Source organism: Symsagittifera roscoffensis, chromosome 6 (assembly GCF_963678635.1).
Source record: "Symsagittifera roscoffensis chromosome 6, txSymRosc1.1, whole genome shotgun sequence".
Lineage (NCBI taxonomy): Eukaryota > Metazoa > Xenacoelomorpha > Acoela > Convolutidae > Symsagittifera > Symsagittifera roscoffensis.
The window spans coordinates 22321986-22345318 of record NC_087067.1 but is presented as its reverse complement, the minus strand read 5'-3'; the positions used below and the strand labels follow the sequence as shown (position 1 = coordinate 22345318).

General features: G+C 36.8%; 1 protein-coding gene across 2 annotated transcripts; it reads left to right on the top strand.

Annotated features, from left to right (window-relative positions):
* Nucleotides 1–7106: 7106 nt before the first annotated feature.
* Nucleotides 7107–21388, top strand: LOC134848086 (uncharacterized). Of its 2 annotated transcripts, XM_063865426.1 has the most exons (7): nt 7107–7553; nt 12694–12836; nt 13139–13353; nt 15011–15159; nt 19040–19382; nt 19886–19945; nt 20458–21388. In XM_063865426.1, exons 1-7 carry the CDS (start codon nt 7200–7202, stop codon nt 20787–20789), a joined length of 1596 nt encoding a protein of 531 aa, XP_063721496.1. In that variant the 5' UTR covers nt 7107–7199; the 3' UTR covers nt 20790–21388. The 2 variants fall into 2 exon arrangements, with proteins under 2 accessions (XP_063721496.1, XP_063721497.1); XM_063865427.1 differs by lacking the exon at nt 19886–19945.
* Nucleotides 21389–23333: the final 1945 nt, after the last annotated feature.

The window sequence follows — 23333 nt, the reverse complement described above, 5'->3', positions numbered from 1 at the left end:
TAGTAGTACATCACACCAAACAAAAGTTATTTCCACAACAAAACGTAAAATCGAACAAAAAAACAGAAACAATCTAAGCGGCTTCACAAAACTAAAAAAAAAGAAAGCAGCTCTGCTGCGCAAAAGTTTAACACAAGATCAAGCAGACTATGAAGAAAAGTTTTTCAAAGGAAAAAAATTCCCTGAACTGCAAAAATATCTTCGATCAACCCACGAAGGCATTCTTTTTCCTGACCTTATGTCTTTCGGAAACAATCAAATTTACAATGATAATGAAATAAGTAAGCTTTTCAATAAATTCTACTGCTGTGTCTTTACCAGAGATTATCAACTAAATGCAAATCAAAATTTCGAAAACAATAACCGTAATAAATAGGTCATAACAGAAAAAAATTGTCCCAGTTCTCTCGAACTTTGATAGCAGTAAAGCCTGTGGTCCTGACAACATCGGAAATCTTATCTCAAAAAATTTGCCATATCTATCAAAATCACTCTATCTTGTTTTCAAAACAGTAATACCAAAAGGATTTTCCCCACTTACCGGAAAATTGGTGAAGTAATCCCAATATTCAAGGACGCGAACATTTCACAAGTAGAGAATTACCGGCCAATAAGCCTTCTTTGCAATGTATCAAAAATACTAGAGAAACCTATCTTTGATGAACTTTATAATCTAACCAACGAACACTTGCATGAAGCCCAACACGGTTTCTGTAAAATGCGATCGGCGATGACTCAACTCCTACATTTTCTTGATCATGTGTACCAAAAACATGACATTTCAACTGACACTGAACTTAATGTTCTCTGCCTAGAGTTTCGTAAAGCATTTGACAGCGTTCGTAACCAAAAATAATTGATTTGTATTTTGCGGAAACTTCATGAAGCTCATTGCATGTTACTTAACAAACAGGGGACAATATGTAAAAATAAATGATAAGCTCTCCCCACCCGCATCAGTAACTAGTGGTGTGCCAGAAGGGTCAACCATTGGACCCTATTTTTTATCCTATTTATAAATGATTTACCAACTATAAATAAAAATAGCGAATTTTTTGGGTATGCAGATGATTTCACACTTGCAAATACTGACCCTTGTATTCTACAAAAAGACATAAATAGAATAGAAAAATGGTGGTCAGACAACGAAATGAAACTCAATAGTGATAAATGCTTTATACTACCAATCAGAACGAAATTCGAAATTGATAATTTGACGCTTAATACCAACCGCTTAAGTTGTGAAAAAGAAAAATAAAAGATCTAGGTATTATAATGGCAACGAACTTAAATTGGAAAGCAAATTGTGATAAAAAGATGTTCCAAAGCATGGAGAGCTTTCTATTTTCTAAAACGCAGCGTATCGAAAATAGCAAACAAATATATGAAACTGAACGCATACAAAGGGTATGTGGTCCCTGTAATAGCATACGCATCTGAGGCATGGTCACCAAACAAAGGTGAAATGAGGGATATCGAACAATTTCAAAAACGGGCCACCTCATGGATACTTGGCATATGGAAAAAATTACAACAATAGATTAAAACAACTAGAACTCCTGCCCTATCTATGTACTTGAAATTACACGATGCCCTACTCTTACTATCCATCATACAAGGAAACTATAATATCAGAAAACCCGCATCATTAAAGGACAACCCTGGAAGTGACATCAATAAAGACAAACCAGCGGTAATCAAATAAAAACTGAAAAAACAACAAACAAAAAAAGCCGATGAAAATTTTTGGAAGAGATATAGCAGACTGTTAAACATCATTACAAAGTAAACAAACTACGAGATTAGCGAGCTGACGAAGCCGGTTTTAATGAAAATCTCTAGTAAATTTTTTGAACAATATAGTGAAATAAACTCATGCACATGAAAATATAAGTGACCAAAATTGTGGGGTGCAATTCCTTGAGCCAAGAGCTCTAAATACTGACCTACTACTACTAATAAACGTCAATGGATTTTTTTTGGACTGGATTGAAGTCAAAAGGGAGCCGAAAGGAACAGTACTGGGTCCGGAGTTGTTCATTTTATATATCAATAATACCCAAAAATCTTATCTGCCATGGTTATACTTTGCTACAGTATGCAGAAGATAGCATAGTTTAAGCGTAGAATAAACATTGAAATACTACTACTAATTGAAGTTGTTCCAGAACTTATAAGTTGTTCCAGAACTTATGAATCAAGTAAAAAATTGAAGGGAGGAGGGGTCATGTTACTGGTTCCTAAAAAGTTAAACCCAAAGATAAGACATGACTTAAACAACATGCACAAAAAGTATGATAGCATCTGCAAAGAATTTAAGGCCGGACTCAACAGAAATGATAGAACCACTCTGTTAAACCTAGCCTACAATCCTAACAGAAACAAAAAAAAACAAACTTCTTAGAAGATCTAGCCAAATCAATTGACCATGCACAGTCATTTAATTCAAACCAAATTTTACTAGGAGATTACAATCTCAACTATCTCAACGAAGACGACAAACAGTCTTTAGATACAATCCTAATACCATATAATCTGGACGTCCTTAGCAAATTAACACCTACTCACTCAGAAGCACTAATTGACTATATTATCACCGACCTAGGCACAAAAGATCTAACAAATATTTCAATAGTATTCACACCACCAATTAAGACCGACCACCAAGCAACAGCATTCATTACAGAACTTAAGCTGAACAACAAGGTAGGACCAATCAAACGTAAAATATATGACAAATCCAATTACTCCAATTACAAATTCAAACTAAAACTATCAGCTATAAATTGGAGAAGTTTCTATAGCAATAACAATCCCGAAATAATGCTCGACATCTTCACATCTAACATTGCTGACACCATTAAAAAATTTGCCCCACAGAAGACTATTTTCATTCGCAACGACAAACCAAAGGTAAACTACGAAGATGATAATTTTATATCCCAACTGTTTAACTCGAAAAAAAGCGAACGCAAAAAATGGAGTATAATTAACGATACAAGAAACTCAAAAAAATCTTCCAACCTCATTCCATTACTCAGAAACTCTTTCGGCGATTTCATAACCAATAATTTACAGATGTCGAACCTGCTAAATTACAAGTTCTCAACTCTTGGATACTTTTATGAGAAAAATTCAAAAATCAGGCAAATTCCACCGACTTCTACATGCAACATTCGAAAAAATAATAAATTTTCATTCCGATTCATCACATCAGCTGAATGTAAAAAAAATTACATAGTTTAAATTGTCGAAAGGCACCAGGTCCATCCAAAAATCCAGCCTGGGCATTGAAGGATGGCTGCAATGAAATATACACACATCTGACATTTCTATACAATGAATTTTTGAAAAACAAGACATATCCTTGCAAGCTCAAAAAAGCAACTGTCACACCAATATACAAAAGAGAAGATCCAGAACTACCAGAAAATTATAGGCCTATCTCTATAACTGTAGCTCTCTCAAAAGTTTTTGAAAAATTGTTATATAAACAAATCAACGAACATCTGATATTCCAAAAAGTACTAAGTAAGACCCAATTTGGGTTCAGAACATCATATTCAACAATTGACGCTAATCTTTATTGCACTGAAGCATTCACAAAAGCAGTAGACAACAACAAAACTGAAGCATGTTCCTTACTGGATCTCTCTAAAGCATTTGATTCTATTGATCATACTTATCTTAAACAGAAACTAAAAGGGTTAATGTGGTAAAAACGGCAGATCAATGTAAATTAAATTCCAGAAACGTTTTTGACATAAAAGTCATCATCAGCTAATCTAAAAAACAAAGCACCTGTAAAACCGGAATGGATATGGATATGTAGAAATTTCAAAAAAATATATAAAAACTAACATTAAAAAGAATATAAAAATAGCATCAATTAAGAACCGAGTTAGTCATGTGACTAAAACAAACGGACTTAAAAAACCTCACAACTTGACTGTGAGGTACCGCTGCCGGTATTCGTCGCGCGTGTTGAGGGCAGGTCTCCTATCGAAATTTAAAGCGCTTTTAAGGTCAAAAATTTATTCGTGTCTAAACATCTGTCCAAAATTCTCGCCTCAACTGCAGCCTTGTCTGCTCCGCATTCCTTTAAATGATTACCCACCCGGACAGAATCTCTAAGGTGGTCAATTTTTCGGGTGATCAGGTGTCGGATGGTCTGTCCAACATAGCAGGAATTGCATCCTGCGCAAGATATCTCATAAACCACCCTACTCGTCAAATACCTAGGGAAATTTGTTTTCAAAGTATGAAAACAGGTTCTGAGTTTACGGGTCGTGAATATTGTAGAAATACCACAGTTTTGCAGCCTTTTTGCGAAAATATCAGACACTTTTTCTCGATACTGGAGCAGGATAACTGGTTTCTCGATACGTTCAGGCTTTATTGAATTGGTTGTTGCTTGTGTGATTGTGTCCAGGTTTTTCTTGATTTTAAGAAGAGAATCTGTCACTATGGTTTGATAAAAAGCCGGAGAAAACTGATTTGCTTCCCAATCATTTTTTGCTTTCCTCAAACCTTTATCAAAAGCCTCCCAAGTGGAAGTGGAGTGATCAATTCTATGCACGGTGCCCTGAACAATGTTTCTCTTGTATTTTGTTGGCGCACAGGCGTGAAACACAAGGGTGAGTCCAGTGTCCTTAGGTTTGCTGTACCATTCTGTGCTGATAGTACGGCCGGACTGTCTAATAAGCATATCGAGAAAAGGAAGCGTCCCATTGAGCTGTAATTCTATTGTGAAATCCAGGTTTTGATGTAGCGTATTCACATATGGTAACAGGCGATCAATTTCAGCAACCATGACCGAACGCAGGATGTCAACTACGTACCTACCAAAAATTTTTGCTTTAGGTCTAGACCATACTGCACCGCAACCACAATTCCAATAATTATCATCCATACCTTTGAGCTGGCGGATGGTTAAATTGGTGCATTTAAGATGAAACCATCGGTCACAGTCGTCACAGCAAATAGAAAAATCTTCATCCAGGACCTCCAACATGCACTTGCCACAGGGATAGCTGTCTTGTGAACCATTGCTGTTGAAGTTATCAGGTTGTCTGCTGATTCTGTCATCGAAATTTTCATCCAGATATTGGCAAGAATGACTGCTAAAGAAGAACCCATCGCTACCCCATCAGTTTGGATATACCATCTGCCATCACACATAAAATAAACGTCTGTAACCGCCATTTTCATGAGATCTTTAAAAGTTTCTTTATCAACAGGAGGAAGCTCCTCCGAATTATAGAGAATATCCGCTGCTAACTCGATCGACTCTAGGACAGGGACGTTGGTATATAGGCTCTTGACGTCGAGAGAAACAATAACTTCGTCTTCCTCTAAATTCACCTCCATCAAGTCACGTTTGATATTGATAGTAGAAATCTCTATTTTGGCTTTTTTTTGGCTTAAAAGGGTTAAACTTTTCTGAAGAAGCTATAGAAATGATCAATCCCTTTATCACCAACCGAAGCCAGAAAACAATTGTTAGCAACACCGAGTCCGATTGGATTGCACTTGAGCAGGGTGTACCACAGGGCACTGTCCTTGGCCCTCTAATATTCAATCTCTACATTAACGATCTCAACAAACAATTTGACAAAACATGTAAAATAGTTCAATATGCGGATGATACATTACTATTCTGTGAAAATAACGATCCACAAAGAGCTCTTAAAGCATTCAAAGCCAATTGCAGTCTGTTGTCAATTTGTTTTTTAGAACACTCAATTCAGTTGAATGCAAAAAAAAACAGAACTCAGCAAAAACTATTCAAGGAAAAGGATGAAAAGTATACAATAACTCTAGATGATAAATTAATTGAGGAAAAAACCAATGTTAAACACCTAGGAGTAGTTTTAGATCAGTCTCTCACATTCCAAGATGAAATCAAAAATATTCTCAGGAAAATTGCATGCGGAATAAAAACACATCAATCAATCAAAAAGCCATTGCCAGTAAAAAACAAGACTCTTGATAATGCATGCACTGGTAATTAGTCATTTGCATTACCCAGCAATTCTTTTAAGTTGAATATCCGCTAACCTAATGATATCTCTGGAAAACAGTTAAGCTGGGCAGTTAAATTTTGCTGCGATCGTGCAAAATACGACTCATCTTCAGACTTGAAGCTTAAACACAATATATTGCCAGTAACAATGTTTCTGGACTATAAAATATTATGTCACTTTTGGAAAATACAATATCAATTATTGCCAGCCTATAACATTGAGTATGATAACCACCAAATAGATATTAATACAAGAAACAATAAAATATATTTAGGCGACAGATACAATGGCAATACATAGAAAATTCCTTCTTTAAAAAGTCCGTCATAATCCGGAACAAACTAACAGATGATAAAGTCAACTTTAGAGACATACTAACATACAGAAAAGCAAAGATAAAATTCAAGAATTATTATTTATTATTATTTAATGAAGACACCTCTGTGGCAACTCATGGTAAAGTTTCATCGAAAAGCTTCAAGTTTATATAATAATAATATTTATATATAAACCACCTTGAAGCTCTCAGGTGAAAAGTAATCATCGATAATTGTAATAGATTTTGTTTTGTTCATTGTTATTGTAACTATGCGTATCTAATGATGTTATATTATTTTTATTAATTGATAGAAAAAAAAACAGAAAACATTTGACATACACTTGTGTATTGAAATTAATTTCGATGCGCAATTAAAGTGTTTTTTTTTTGAAATTCAATATAATCCAGTATGTACGTACGCAGACAAAAAGAAGGCGCGAGTTTCCTTTTCGTTAAAAGATTTGTATATATCACCAGTTATTTTTACCCAATTTTTCATCAAGTCGCAAAATTTTTCATTGTTAAAACTTTATTTATATACTGGTTTCTATTCTTGTTGTTGAGTCTTAATGTGTCGTCTTTATTCCAGCAGTAAATTTATCGCATTTTATTTTGATTATTTCATATTACTTAATTGCTTTGAGCACATAATCTGAAAACTTGAACTAATCGTTATCACACTCTGTGTCCATATAGCGTTTCTGATATTGCTTATTTTCACGCTGTTTTGTTTGAAATGAAATACCAAAAAGTGTCAGCGTAAAGCTAGATTGCAGACGTCTTGTTATTCAGATAATTGTATTATTAATAATAGACTATTAATACATATAGACTATTATTATTAAACATCAAGTATGAATAACGATTTCCTGGCGCAGACTCCGTACAAGAAAAAACTCTGCAACAACTTCTTAAAGGGAAATTGTCCTGCTGGATCGGATTGCACCTTTGCGCATGGACTCCGAGAACTGAGGTCTTTTGAGAATCAGATTTACAAGTCGCAGCTATGCACTGCTTTTGAACAAGGAGGAATTTGTCAAATGGGAAATGACTGTCTGCTGGCTCATGGTGAAACTGAAATTCGAACTGATGACATCATGCCTTCAATTGCAGAACACCATGATACCCTGAAGGAACCCATGTCGAGTAGATTGGTTGGAAACACGTCTTCAAAGAATATACCTGAGATCAAGAAAGGGACCTATAAAGTTAGTTCTTTGCTCATGTTTATCCGAAAATTTTTACACAGCGATTGTTTCTTTTTTAGTATATAAACGACCCAAAGTATATACCAGCCAAGAAAATGCTTAACTGTTTCATAATAGTTGTTACAGTTACGAAAGTCTTGCAAATTTCATTCACTGACATAACTTCCGGCTGGCTCATGGCTGAGCGCATTTTCAGTGTCACACTCGTTTTACTTGATGATTCAATAATTGGCGCTGTCATAGCAAAGTAAAACGGATGATGATTTTTGCTGTCGAGTACCAAGATAATGAAATCAAAAAAGCGTTCATAAAATAGAAATTTTATCTTTTCAATTGGGTATGGCATGCCACTAGCCTTGCTTAAGGTTTCCATGTCTGAGGTTCGAATTTGAAATTTTCAAGTTAATAAAACATGAATTGTGGAAAAGTTTTGCTTCAATTTTGATCTCTGAATATATCTTCTTCTTCTATGCATTAACGCCTGGGTCAAAGGGTATACTCAAAGGATTCCGGATTGCACGTCCTTCTGTGTCTGGAATATTCGTTGCAAGTTTTGACAGTCCAGTCTGGGCAGATCTTGGTTCTGGTCCTATAGTTTCTTGCTGCTTCCATGTTTGTCTGTTCTTCTGTGGCGCGTGGCGTTTGAATTGCTAAGCTCTTTCTGGTGGTTGTTGTATTTTATGAACCCCTTCCGGGTTTTATGGTTTCTGGCATATGTTTTCGTGTGCTCGGTGTTGAAAGTGGCTTTGCATTTCATGCACTCAAAGGTGGTGGGTCTTCATGCATACGTTTCACGTGAATTCTTTGGCCGGCTTTGCTCTTACACTGTTTGTCACACTGGGCGCACGTTGTCGAAGTTTCTGCAGTTGGGGAGGCCTTTCTAGGGCCCGCTTCCTCACATCAGGTGTTCCATCCTCTCATTTATTTTCTTCCGCCAGGTCTTTTTATCGGCTGCCAATTCGTCTGCACTCGTCAACTATGCCTGCTTTTTTTTAGGATCTTCTTTAACTAAAGTACCGTTTGCCTCTTCTTTCCGGGGCATTTCGGTCTTCCGTCCAACTTCTGCAGTCACCCAAAACTGTTGCTTTCGCCAGGCTGTCGTTGCTCATGCGCAGTATGTGGCCAATGCGTTGGAGTGTTGTCTTCTCGATCTTCCATTGTTGAGACTTCACGCCCAGCTTGTTCCTCTTATCCTGCATGTTCTTTCCTTTCTCTTGCATTTCCAACTGTGTCGGTTGTCTGTTGTTGCTCCAGATATACCGATAGCACTTGTCCACCCAGGATTGCAGGTTCTTGATGTCTGAGGCGTACCAAGCTCTGACGGCCACGTCAAACAGGAGCACGCTCTCCACACAAGCTTCCACCACTCTTGCTTGTTGTTTCTTTGTGATCCGGGTGTTCTTAAGCCGCGCTTTCACTCTTGCCCACAACTTTCCTGCTCTCTTCTTTCTGCTTATTCAGATCTCTTCGGTCCACACCACACTTCTAACATCCTCGGCCGAGTCCTCTCCGCCAAACTCTAGCCTCTTCTCCTTGCTTTCGTTCTTGAAGGTTTCCGTCACGATTTCCATCGCTCTCACGCAATATTCCCGTTCTTCAGTGTCACTAACGGGGGTCGTGTCGTCCGCGAAAAAAGATAGGGAAAAACTAAAGTGGATCCTTCGCTATTGTAGTTGTCGACTTTGTCCAGGCTCGGTAATTTGCTCCCTGGTATCCATCGCCATCTAACTCCCTCAGTTATATCCTTCTCCTTCGCCTTCACATCTCTAGCTCTCTCCGCAACATGCATGATAACTTGGTGGTAAATGTCGAACAGGCACAGTTACGACAGGCAACCCTCTCTCAAACCTCGACTCGTGAAGATCCATTACGCTCTCCAGGAAAGCGCCTTTAAAATCATATAGTCTCAACATCTCCCACAAAGCCGGCCTATTCACGCTCGGTTAGGCCATTGTCAGATCCAGTAGGCGTGCCTCAGGGTCCTTGTCGCTCGGCTCGTTCACTCTTCTGTGTCGCTTCACCAAATCCTTCACGTCTTCTTGAATGCGCATGATGATCTGGCTCGCGTCAGCCGTCGATCAGCTAGGCTTGGCCCATTCTGGTTGAACGTATAGATGACCAGATTCACAACTGCTTTCTCTACCTCTGTACTTCATGCGCACTCCGTCCTTTCATGGCTTTTTTAACCTCTCTGATGGTCGATATCTTGTTTAGGTTTTTTTTTGCCTCATGGAAAACTTCCTCCTGTCTATGTTCTCCCATTTCGCTGACTGCCTTCATAAGTTCTCCTGGCTCGGTCTCGAAACGCTTGTTGGACACCTTCTGAAACTGATGCTTGAAGTCGTCCGTGGTTAAAGTGGTCCCGGTTTGAGGCTTGCTGTCGCGCGTGCTGTAGCCGGTACCCAGGTCACCTTTCTCTGACGCCGTTGCGCACTGGTTGATGATCGTTTTCCGCCTCTCTCTCTTTCCAATTGGCGAAGCCTTCTCTTCATCCTATTCCTCTCAATTTTCAGCTGCTCCCTCGTCACTTCTAACTCGTTGTCTGCCTCGTTGGCTGTGCTTTTCGTCCATCTTCTTCCCATCAGTTTGTTGCGGCGTTGCACCAAGCCCGAAATGCAGTTGTGGAGTTCTTTCAGTTCTTCTTCGTGACCAATCGTCCAAAAGTTGGCTGCTTGTCTCTCCTGGAGCCCACAGTTTTCCTTTGCCGCTTGCATCAGCAACTGGACGATGTCGTCCCAGTCTTTTTGACAGTCCTCGAACAGTTCTTCTGTTCTCTCATAGAACTTGTCTGCGTTCTGTTTTTGTTCCAACTTCTCCAATTTATCGGCACTGGGCGTCTCTCCACTCTTTTTCGTGTTACCTCGCGAGATGGTGTCATGTCTTGTCGTGTTACCTCGCGAGCTGGTGTCATGTCCTGATTCTTTCGCATCTTCCTCGCCAGCCTGTTTCTCTGCTCGGATTATATCAAGAAGCCATCAAGTTTTTATGACAACAGTTTTGTTTTTGTCGACCCAAGTTTTGTCGGCTTAGTTGTCGCTCGCTAAATGATTACTAATGCTCTTTTAAAGCTCTTTATGAACATCATCCGAAACAAGCGTATGAGTTTTTGGTAAATATAACATTTCGACTTTTCATGTAAAATATCCGTTTTTTTTAGTGACAATGTTGTAATGCAATGTTTTTGTTGTGTCGCAAGTGAACTGGCGGTATCATGAGGCTCCTTCCTATGTGGTCAAGAGGTAACACGCTTGCCTCATCCTTATGTGTCGAGTTCGAGTCCTGGCCAGAGCTTTTTTTCAGCTTATGTTCAGACTGAAATTTGTCTGCTTTTTGTGACGGCTTAATTTCGAAAGCCAGGGTGTTAATCGACGATCATCACTAGTCCTGTTGTTCTGTCAGTTTACAAACTCAGATTTTGAGTTCGTATTATTTATTTTTTTTCCGAGTTTTAATTAGCTTAAGCTTATGTTTCGCCTTCGTTTAGTTATATTGTTACTGTTTAAATGGCAAAAATCAAATATTATTTTAATCTAAAATCCAGGACGGTTTTGTTTAAAAGTTTCATAATCGAATCGCTCAAACTTCTTTTATTTGACAACCCTTTCCCTTTTTTTTGGCCCTATAGTCATCTACCTACGTATTTTGGGCGAAGTTGCTACTCAGCAAACGCTAAAAGTTTATTTAATGCTGTTGCTTGTGTTTTCGACTGTTTTTTTTTCAGTTGAATTTTTTTGTCTTTCTTTTCGCTAGCTTTCAATGCGGCGCTTACGTTGTATCGCAAATGATGCGAAGCTCCAATTCGCCCCTGTGGTCAGATTTGTTTCTTCTGCAACAAGGTCTTATGTATTAATATTGCACGGTTTTTTCGAAGCAGACAATAAAGGAAACAAATTTTCTCGGTACAATAATAAAAAGAAGTTAATTGATCGAAAACCTTAGTTTTCAATTGATAATAAAGTTATTAGAAATTACCAAAAAAAAAAAGACTTTGCGCCCTTTGTTAATTTTATGTAATTTGCAACTTGTTACATGAGTATATTCATTTGCGAGACCAAGTAAGAATTAATCGGTTACCAAACTTTTTCCTTTAAATAAGTTTTATCATAAATCTATAAGAAATTGAACTTTCTTTGTAATGAAACATCAGCATCTTCTCGTAAATGGTTCAGCTTTTATTATATCTTGTTAGTCACCCTATACTTTGTCGTTGTGAATTTTTTATGTACTATGAGAGGTGGCTTGTAAAAACTTTGAGATATGAAACTTAATAGCTCAAATTTTTCTTTTCACTGAGTTTTTTTTATAACGTTTTTCTGTTTTCGGCTGAACAGTTGACTACTCAAACATTTTCGGCTTTGTAAGTTTTTGAAGTAAGGGATACTAAATGCTTATTTAATGCTGCTGATTTTGTTTGGCGACTGCGTTTTCCTTTGTCGAGACAAACGCATTGAAATTTTTGTTGACATACGGTGCTCTCAAAACACGTTTTTTATGTATCATTCCTCATTTTACTAATACCTTAGTTATCGAGGCCATTCTTTTTGCAACTTATGGCTGCGATTATCCAAATTTTGATGATTTGTTTCATTACCTTGTGTTGCTTGTGTTTCTTGCATTTTCCCGCTGTTTATCGAACTTTCACTGCATTGTCCCGCTGTTTATCGAACTTTCACTGCATTGTCCCGTTTTGAAGATGTAATTTTGCGAAATAAAATACACCATTGTGATTCTGTTGAAATTCCAAGATACTTTTCGTCATCCTTTTATTTGTAATTTCGATCCAATGTGAAAAAAGTAAGATAAACACTTCAGTTTTGTTCGTTTTAGCGGATATTTTAAGTCAGCATTGTAATTGCTTGTTCAGCTCAAAATACAGTGAAATTTCGATTAACAGCGGAAATATGAGTGAATAGAAAGAAATTCTACGGAAAGAAACATATCATCAGAATTCGGCGAGTCTCAGCCACCAATTGCGAAAAGAATGGTTTCAACAGCTTAGGTATTAGTGAAATGAGAGATGAGTACATGATGTGATACATGAAAACGTGTTTTGAAAACACCCTGTAGCTTTCATTTTGTCACTTTGTGAATTCCGTGTATAATTTGCTGTATAATTACTACTCAATTTATTTTGGTTTAGACGGCGCTGTGCATCCACTTTATGAAACATGGAAGTTGTCATCTGGCCTCATCGTGTACATTCGCCCATGGCAAGGAGGAACTCACAAATGTCTCTTCACCTGACCCAAACGACCCCAAATACAAGACAAAGCTGTGTCTAAGGTCTCATATGCAAATTATTCATGCAATAAACAAAGTAGAATATGAAATGTGATTATTCTCACTTGTTCCAAGATACGTCTTTTTGTGAAACTAGAATTTTACTCACCATGTGCCTGAGATTTACTTTTTTTACTACGAATCTGGCTGACGGTGTGCAAATGAAACAGAAGTTTTGGAGCTCATTAAAATTCAGTTTTTAATCAAAATATTCTGTTTGATCTAAGATGTTCAGATCTTGATTAGGTTAAATTTTGAAATAGTAAAATGGGGTTTGAAAGCATCAAAAGTTTAATTATTTCTAGGTACGAGCAGGATGAATTCTGCCCCAATGGTGAATTTTGTGTGTTCGCGCACGGGGAAGCAGAATTGAAAGTTCAAGGCAACTTGGGAGGGAAGAACAAAGCCCTGTACAAGACTAGTCTCTGTCACAACTACAGTTCTCTTGGGGTGTGTCCTAGTGGAAAGAACTGTTCTTTCGCACATGGCAGATTCGAGCTGAGACCTGTTGGGTTTGATGGTAAGTATTATAAAGGGCTTTTTGAAACGATGTCCCTTGAACGAGATCACAGCTGTTAAGACGACACTTATTTTCACGAGGACTGAGAGAACGTGATACTACTTTTGCCGCTTTTTTCTACTTTTGGTCTTTTTTGTTATCTTTTTTTTGGTGTGATCCAGCTCTTTAACGTTGCGTATCTAATTCTTATTTGGTAAATTTGATTTAATTGGATTATTTTTTTATGAGAATTGACCGTGTTCTTAAGATTTTCTGCCTCTGCCAGTTCATAATGTGGAACTGGCAGAATTATTTTTTTTGTTTTTCTTTTATTTTGATCTTAGTTAATTACGCTGGCGATTAGCAAGCGTTATCAAATCGAATATAGACTTTTTTTGGGTACAACTTGCTAAACAGAATCACTTGGTATCTTGGTTCATAATGAATTCAAGTTTCCAAGCGTCTCCGGCACACAGTCTGGAGGTAACGAATACGATTGGGATGGCAAATCTGTGGATTTGAATCTGACCAGGATCTGTTTGTTTTAGAACAGGAAATATTCCGTTTCATAAAAAAATTGTCGTCCTGTTTTTTGTCTGCTGATATCTTGTCGACGTAGTCCGGTTGTTATTTATGGTGGCAATTAGGTGGAAAATTTTTGTACAACTTTGTCTGGGAACCAAATGTCTTGGACACTTTTTGAATTTCGGACAATTTTGTCCGGGAGATAAATGCCTTGGGCACAATTGTCCAGACACGGATTAGGTGCCTTTAAAAATTGTATTAAGACAAAAAGCCTTTATTTAAGCGTTAAATTAAGTTTTACCTCTGGAAATGTTTGAAGCTTCATTTAGCGTTTCCGTGGCAATAAAAGGTTTTTGAAATTCAAAAAGTATGCAAAAAGTAAGACATTTTAGTCGATTATGCCTCAATTTGTAAGATTGTTTTCTAGTTCTCTCATCACAACGCGCATTATAAACGATATATTTTTTGTTAATTTTTTACACAAGCATAGCTTGTGTTATAGTATGAACTCTCTTTTTTTCCAATCTAAGTCGCAAATATTGTTGCGATGCAGTTGCGACAAACTGTGTTCATTTTGAAAGTGTTCATTTTAATCCAGCTATTAAGTACAGCCAATGCTAAGGATATTAACACACTATAAAATTACAAATATCACTTTAGCTTCAAGGTATTATGAATCTGTAGCGTAGAGGTAGGGAAGGAGACCAGCAACAAAATGAGAGGGTTCGAACCTGGGCAGGGTTGGATGTTTTTAAAGAACTTTTTCGTATGCTGGTTAAAATGCTAGTTAAAATAGAGGTAGGGAAAGAGACCAGCAACAAAATAAGAGGGTTCGAACCTGGGCAGGGTCGGATGTTTTTAATGAACTTTTTCGTATGCTAGTTAACGTCCGCTCTATAAATTGAGGCTTTTTTGTTGGTAGACTTTTTTTTCAAACTGACTGGTACTGCTAATGCGTCATTATTGGCTTTCGTCACTTAGCAATTATGTAGAGTCATAATTGGCGGGCGTCACTCAAAAATTTGTAGACTTTTTCAGTTTTTCCCAGTAGCGTTATCGGTCATGTTTTTGCTTGTGTATGCGAAGTGCAATTTCACTCTTTCTTGTGATTGACAGTTCTTGCCATGAATACGAGGGATACTTGTATTCCTAGGTGACTTTGACGCCAAGATAGCTGAGAACCCCAAGTGGAAGTGTGTTCAATGTAAGATCTACCTGCAAGCTGGACACTGCAACAGAATCAACTGCGACTATGCTCACGGGGAAGAGGAGTTGAGGGTTGAAAACCCAGATGCTCCCAAGGTATACAAAACTAATAAAATAACAATACCGTGCGATTTATTTCGTTGCCAATTGTTCATGTCGCAGACGATGATTTGATTTTTTTGCTAAGGTTTTTGAAATTGCCCTAAAAAGAAGTCCGTGAAATTTTTCCAGCCGCTACTTTGGCAAAACCAAACTAGCATTGTCTGTAGCAGTAATAAGCAACGATTAAGGATTATAAGCGAAAGTGGTCGCGAACTTTCAAAAACATTATCAAAAGTTGAAAAGCGGTTTCAGACGCCCAGAGTTTCACCAAAAATTGTCGCAAGTAAGTTTTTTATTCTAAAAAACCATTGATAAAAGTTCCGTTGCGTTCTTCGAAAGTCGGAACAATATCTGTTCTGAATTTTTTTCCCGTGAAAAAACGTCTATAGCAAAATGTGCGAAAAATATTAAGCGAATAAGCGTTGCATTTAGATAAGCGTAAAGCGATTTTTAAAAAAAGGCGATAGCGAAAAGCGATTTTAAAAACAGGCGAAAGCGATTTTTGAAAAAAGTGACAGCGAAAAGCTATTTTAGAAAGCTATGACAAAAAAGTGGCCTGTTTTCTAGTATTCGAGTTCAATTTGTTTTTCAACCGCATAAGTTAGTGCTGAATTTCAGTATCTGTATGCTGCTCTAATTCTATTTGGCAATTTAACATGTATTGTATCCGCCGTATTGGTGGCTAGTGTTTGAAAATATGTTGATTGGCGCAGTTATGGAAGCGTATGAGTCTACCTCTGAAGGTCGGGAGATTGAAACCCGTTGCGGCAAGGTCTTTTTATTTTCCAAAACTTATTTGTTGCTTTGCCTCTTTGTAAGAAAACAGAATTAAATATATTGCAGATTGAAAGTATATAATAAATGGTATAATGTCATATAATGTAGCAAAGCATGGATGAGAGATAATCGGTTCAACACGAATTGCATATAGTTTGTATTTAATTGAAACTGAAATATTTAAAGGTATTTTACAGGTAAATTTGGGCTCTAGGTGCTAATTTTTTTACGGGCAGGTAGCAAGTAAATCAAATCGAGTGGTAGACTTTTTCCACTAGACAACTTGTCGAACAAACGCTTTCAGGGGCTTCATGCGATTGATTGTATGCGAATGCTGCATGCGCTCCGGCAATGACTGTCATGTAGCAGCTGTTCAGTTTTTCATAAGCTGCTTAAATTTTTTCATGATTTTGAACCTTCTTTGCAAAAAGTTATTCGGAAAAATTAATATTTTTATTGCTTTACAATTAGTGTTGTATAGCATGGAGAAGCGATCGTTTTTTGGTGATCAGTTTTTGTGATGAATAAAATTCTGAAAAAAACTGAATTAAGATATAAGATTTTTTTTGGTCATTTCTCATGTTGAATTCACAATGTAGAATTACTAATTATGTTGCTTCTTTATTTTTTACATGTTCGACCAAAAAATGAGAAATATTGCGAGGCCAAACTCTGCACTGGATAGGCGCACAATTTTTTGTCGGTATGTGCTTTGATTTCAGAGACAAGTCTTTAAACATGTTAAATTTTAGTCGGAACGATCAAAGAAAATGAAAGAACAAAGGGAGCGTCCTTGTTCTGGAATCCGCTTACAATTCACAAAATGCAGTTTGGCCTCGTAATAAAAAAATTTTGTTGTGGTTGTTGTTTTTTGTTCACGAAAAACAATTTGGTCGTTTTTTGTTTACGAAAAATCAGCTACCACAAAGGTCAGATGGGTCGAGTCATATATCATGATTAACCTTTGCCAATTGCTGTTCTATCAAGATTTCGAAATGTCAATATTAATTTCTCCTTGTCAAGAAAAACATTCTTATAAGGGATGAGCTGATGTTGGCTAGCTTCTGTTGGCACCTTCCCGTACCAAAAAAGTTTTACTTCTAAATAAATATTGCCCGTTTTTCTTCTTGTAGAAATGATAACTCGCCGGAACATGCTCTCATTCTTTCACAGTGGAGCCTGAAACAAATTGGCAACTGGTCCTTGTTCACTAAAATTGAAATTATTTCTAGAAATCAGTTTTTCAGTCAATTTAACGCATTTTGCGAATGACTAGTTTTCTTACACTAAAAAACTGTCAATCATAGACAGTTTAAGATTAATGAACGTACTGAAGACTCTTATATAGGACTTGCTGAGTTTTTTGTTTTTTTTTAAATGAAAAAGCCTTGAAATTGTGTGCACTTTTTGAGTTCAATTGAAATTCATCTGCTGAAAGTGACTTAAATAACAGTCTCCAAATACGAACGTGGAAATGGCGCACAAAACGTGAACGAATTCTAGTTTCGAAAGTAGAATTTAATTTTTAGATTTCCTGCTGAATAAAAATTTTACATATTGATCTAGTTTTCTCTAGTTGGGTTCATATTATCAAAAAAGCGCCAATAATAAATTGTACTAGAATTTCAAAGAGCTTAAAGGGCATCTATTTTTTTCTTTGAAATTCGAAAGTTGAAATTTTTTCATGGAAATCAGTGTTTTTTTTATCTTTTCTTGCGTTGTTTACTCTTTTCCAATCTTCGATTGGCTCTGTTTTTGAAATTCAAAACGCTTTAAGGCCATATGTTTTTTTCGAATTTTCAATTTTTTCTTACTGCTTTCTGTCTGTTGGCTATGTCTGTTGGCAAAATAAACTGATTTTTGGGGGCAATTTTGCTGCCTAAAATTGTTAGTTTAAAAGCATGGGTTGTCCGCTTTATGCGTAACTAGTGCTTCAGTTCTGTAAGCGTCAGTAGCACAGTTGCGTAAGGCAGTGGTTCTCATCGAGGTAATTTATTTTTCAAAATTCTTTTTTTTTCTTTAACATTTGTATAGCTACTTCATGGCATTTTCTCACTCTTGCTTTTGCAAAGTGAAGCTTCGCCTCTGTGTGTCCTTGTGTACATTTTCTTTATGGTCGTGTTTGCATTTAAGCTGGAAGTTTCCGCCGAGTGGTTATTCTGACATTGAAAAAATTTTGAAGGACATGTCGATAGTTTCTTTTTGAGTTAAGAAAAATTGAAGAGCAATAAATGGAGTGAAAACACTTATATATATATATATAGGTCGCGTTGTTTTTCTGCTTTTTCTGTTTAAAGTTCTTAGCGATCAATTTTTTTTTACGGTTCGACTTCAGAAATGTTTTTTAGTTCAATTCAAATTATTTCACTGAAGGAAGGCAATTATGCTCTCCATTAACAAAAGTGCAAGCGATGCGAAAAAACTTGAATGACCAATATCGATCGTGTGTTTTGATTTTAAGTTTACCTTTTGACCCTGTTTTTTCTAATTGGATTTTCTGAAAAAGTTGTCAATCGCATTCCTTGAGCTCGCTTCCTTTGATCTCATTGATACTTTCTGCTGGCTTTGGTTTAGTTGCTATTTCGGTCAGCATGCAGTAGTTTTTAAGAGTATTGAATTAGTGATTACTCTTATATAGGCCTTTTTTTCAGTTTTACCTCAGTTCTTTTTTCAGTTTTACCTCAGTTCTTTTGTTAAAAGGAAGGCAAATTGCCCCATGGAACGAAAAAATGTAAAAGTCTTGAAAAATGCGATCTACTTCTAATTTCGAAAATGAATTCAATGATCAGATTACCATGCGAAATAAAAATTGTACAAATTGATCCAGTTTTTTCAAATTGGGTTAATTTTTATCAAAAAGGGTCAAACTTAAATTGTCTGTGAAATTCAACGAGCTTCAAGGGCTTACAGTTGAAGTGTTTTCAAAAAACATGTCAGTTTTTTCTTTCCTTGAGTGCAATACTTTTGTTGAGGACAGAGAAGAGGTCTCATCATCATTAAAGGCTGATTAAATTTTTCATGTCTATCTACTGTATTGTAAATGATTCCAAGCTCCCCTTCACTTCTGTGAATTAGTTTTTTGTATTTATGTTTCAAGGTAATCAGAGGAAATTACAAGACAGTGCTGTGCAATAACTTCATGTCTCGAGGCTACTGTTATCATGAGGACTCCTGCACTTTTGCGCATGGGGAACCCGAACTTACTGCTGGCAAGGACGCCACGACTGCTCTCAAATTAATCCGAGAGACAAATGCTCTTCGGAAGCGACCGAAGAATGAGATGGCTCATTCCACTGCTGGTATGGCGGGAGCTATGGCCGCAGCAGCAGCAGCGCAGTATGCACCGAATCCCTTTATGGCGGTAGCAGGCTATCCAGACCAGAAGTTGTTCGCAGAGTTCATGGAATTTAAGAAGATTAAGCAGCAGACGGATGCGGCAGGTATTTGAAAGGGGTGACCAGGGTTGCATGATTAAAATCAACCTGATTTAAATCCGATTTTAATCGAACAAAAAAATCAAAAAAAAATAACTGCGCTGTTCATTGCGTCATCCGGCTGAGTGCAGGGGTAAACTTACAACGCAGCTCTGCAGTATTTACATTGATTACGGAACTCTTCGCATAATTTCAACTTGGACGCAGTTAATTGCTGAATCAGTAATTTCACATGAATTATTTGATTCTTGAAACAAAAACGTTTTCATTAAAACTCAAGGTAAAATAATAAAAATCGGATTTAAATCAATCGAGAATCTAAATCAGATAGTAATGCAACCCTGCGTGTGACGTATTGCAGTGAATTTCTTTCTTAAATTACTTCATGGTAGAATAGTTTTAGGTTAACTGATTTTGATGGTCAAATGATAATAAAGGCCTCATCGAGTTAAGCACCAGCAATTTAATGCGTTTCAAAAGTTTATCGACTTCTCTTTAGTTAATTTCAGGATATCCTAGAGGAAACTCATCCTTGAAAAGGGATACGCTTCTTGTAAACATGTCGCAAGGTATCTTTTTGGCTTTTGATGCGGGCATCTCTTCACTTTTAGCAGTGTTTATGTTGGTGCAAGATTCGGAATTATTACTTTCACATATATTTCTGTTATTCTGCTTGACAAAATAGAAGTGTTATTCGGAAGTTGTTTAATTTTAACTGTCTGGTGATAAATTGTTGGTTGTGGACTTTTCTGGAAACAAATATCATTGTCTCGTGTTGATTTCTCAGTTTTTTCCTAATGTTGCTGATAGTTTTCAGATGTGCTGAGTTGTAGGTTGATCAGTTGTCTGCTCGCGGTGACTGAAATTCTAAAATTAAAAACTGATTTATTAGATTAATCGCTGCTTTCAATGAGACAATTCAATTTTGATCTTAGAAAACGCTTTTTTTCGCGTTTCAAGAAAGCTCAGTGCATGTATTTGATCGATCTAAATTAGTCGAAAAAAATCCGTTTTTTTTTAATTGGCCACCGCCCCTGGTCTAAATGCTAGACCTGTCCCTGTCAACGTGAATTGTTTGTAGGTGGTGTCTCGCCTTACTACAGTGGAAATACAGCAGCCATGCGACCGCCCGCTGGAATACCGGCAATGCCTGGAGCCTACGAACCCCTGAAGGTGATGAACAACGCAACGGGACATGCGATTCCAGTGAGTGAACTCATTTCTCAGACTACGGGGTCATACTATCATGCAGGAGGTTACAGGAATGATGACATTTCGAGAGGACAAGGCGGTGGGAAGCGAGAACCCCTGAGACAACGCAACGTGCCTATGAATGGAAATAATGGGGGCAGATACGAAAGACAGAGAATGTACAACTCAAGAGCAGGTGGTCACCAGGACTATAATTATTAAACACCATCTCAAAAAGAATCTGGAACTCAAGATGCGTTCATAATTTAAAAAGGATTCTTAAATTTAAAACGTGAAAAACTTTGAAGGTGCAGTGAAAGAACTTGGATCAAAAAATGTGTTCAAGTTGAAGTTCTTTTAAGCTCGAGATATGAAATATCTCGGTCTGTTACACGTTGGGTTGCTATTATTCTATCATTTATGATGATTTATATTCTAATATGGTAGTAATATGTATGACGAGTATTAATCTAGTAAAGTAAATAAGTTATCTTATTTCTCGTTCAAGTCACGGTTAGCATTCATCGAAGCCGAGAAAAGTACTCGCAGTAATTATTTTAACATCTCAGACAAAATCTGGAATATTTCTGGAAATTATCTTTGAGAACTATATAATTTCCAGATTTCTATATTTGTGTTCCCTGTAATATTCCAAGAAATTGAGAATACTTTGTAATGTTGATGTTATGTGAATAACTACTGCTAAAATGTTCTTTGAAAGCTGAAGCATTTCTTGATTATTTCTGTCGAGGTGCTTCGCGATTAGTACATGTTGCATTGTTTATTCGTTGTGTTGAAAATACGAGTTTTAGTCAATGCTATTTCTACAAATGCTAAGGGCTCTTAGGAATAACGGAACAAGCCTTGGGTCTCTAGGCTAAAACGCGTAGTGCAAAATGGCCTAAAATCAAGGATCTAATAACTGGTCCTTTCAGCCAATATTCCACTAGAAAAGAGACTACTCGAATTGAAGTAAGTTATCAAAAGCAGGATCTTGTCACTGTAAAAATTCCCAAGTTCTGAGTTTTTTTTCACGTTCGTGCCGTTTTCTCTGCAACTACTAAAGATTCACGGCTGTAATTTTGACATATGCTGGATGAAACTGTTTTGTATAGCCTATGACCGGAAAAAACCGCAAAAAATGTTTAAAAGGCATCGTTTGGACATTTAATCAGAAGGATTGAGAAAAGTGTTCTTAGTGCCAAAAAGTACCCTTAAACAGTAGAAGCAAATTGAAACTTTGAAGTTAAAGTTAATCGTTGAAAGTATCTGAGCTAGGCTCTCGTATAAGGTATAAAGTTTTTTTTAATTAAAAATAAATAAAAAAAACGAATCGCTACGAAATAAAATTCGGCTCAGGTTTTGGCCTTTTACTAAAGTTCTGAGAACTTAACAAAAAGAACTCTTCTATCACCCTTCTGATTAAATAGCGAAACGATGCCTGGAAACATTTTTTAGATAACGTGAAACAAAAATTTTCGTTTCATCGCTTGAAAGCTTAAAGTTGAAATTTCTGTCCCGTGACTATACCTGCAGTGATGTGACTTCTTGCGTCCCACATATCTGATCAAATATAAATCTGATTTGACCTAGATCTGATTAAGACTTGATTAGACCTGGCCAGACAATAGATTCCTGGCATTTACCTTTACTATAAGCAAGAGTATTGCAATCGGATACTACACTTTTTTTTCCGTAAACAACTGTGTTCACAGGATGATCTCAAATTATAAGATCTCCTTTTTCAGCACGTTGCATCTTATATCTCGTTATTTTGCCTAGAGTTGATGCGTTACTGGGTCTACTGCTAAAAAAATTCACGTGTAAATTGCTTTTTTTTGTAGCCTTCATGGATTTCGGTCCAATTTTTGTCTGCTTATTTGCCGAGTGTTTTTCTTTCAAATATTTTATTCAATTGATTTTTAAATTCAATTCGAAGAAAGTAACACGATGAAAGGCTTTTTCATATACGTTTTTTAACCCGCATTTTTATACACGCTTTAACTTCCAGTTTGAAAAAAAAACTTTTAAGCAATTTTCGTTTAATTTCTTTTTTCATTGGTTTTCAGTTTTCGTTCGAATGCATGGTTTCTGATGATAAGTTCATTTTCAGTCAACCATCCGGAACATGTGTCTAAAAGGTAGCGCACTTGCTTGAGGCGGCAAAGGCTTGTGATTTGAATCCGACCGTTACCGGTTTTTTGCAACCTTGAGTTTTTGTGGTTTTTCGGCCTATCGTTCCGTCTGCTTATTTTTGTCGGCTTGATTCGCGTAGCCCGATTTTTTGAAATTTCAGTTTTCTTCCTAGTTGCTGTAACACCCATGCTTGAAATGACAGAGCTCTGGACTTTGATTCTAGTTGTGACCTGTTTGTTTGCAAATTGAAAACTTTCGGCTATTTCAGATTTTGTTTGCTTATTTTTGCTGACTCAGTTCCCACAGAAAGGAGTTTTTTTGAAAGTTTGACTTTTTGAGCATTGGAAAAACTCTTCGTGAAGTTTTTCATTGTGTCGGTAATGTTATTTTAAATATATTGGGCTTTTTCGCCATTTTTTGACAGGCAAAAACTATTTTTCATGTATTTTTTCAAATGTTTTTTATTTGATTTCAATCATAATCTATCATTTTTGAGTCGGAAGTGGCGGGAAGCTCAGCTTCGCCTCTGTGTGACAGATTGCTTACAGGAGAACAAAATAGAACTTGGTTTTTAAACTTCATTCCAAATTCATTTGATAAAAGGAAAGTAAAATACGTTTTCCGATTAAG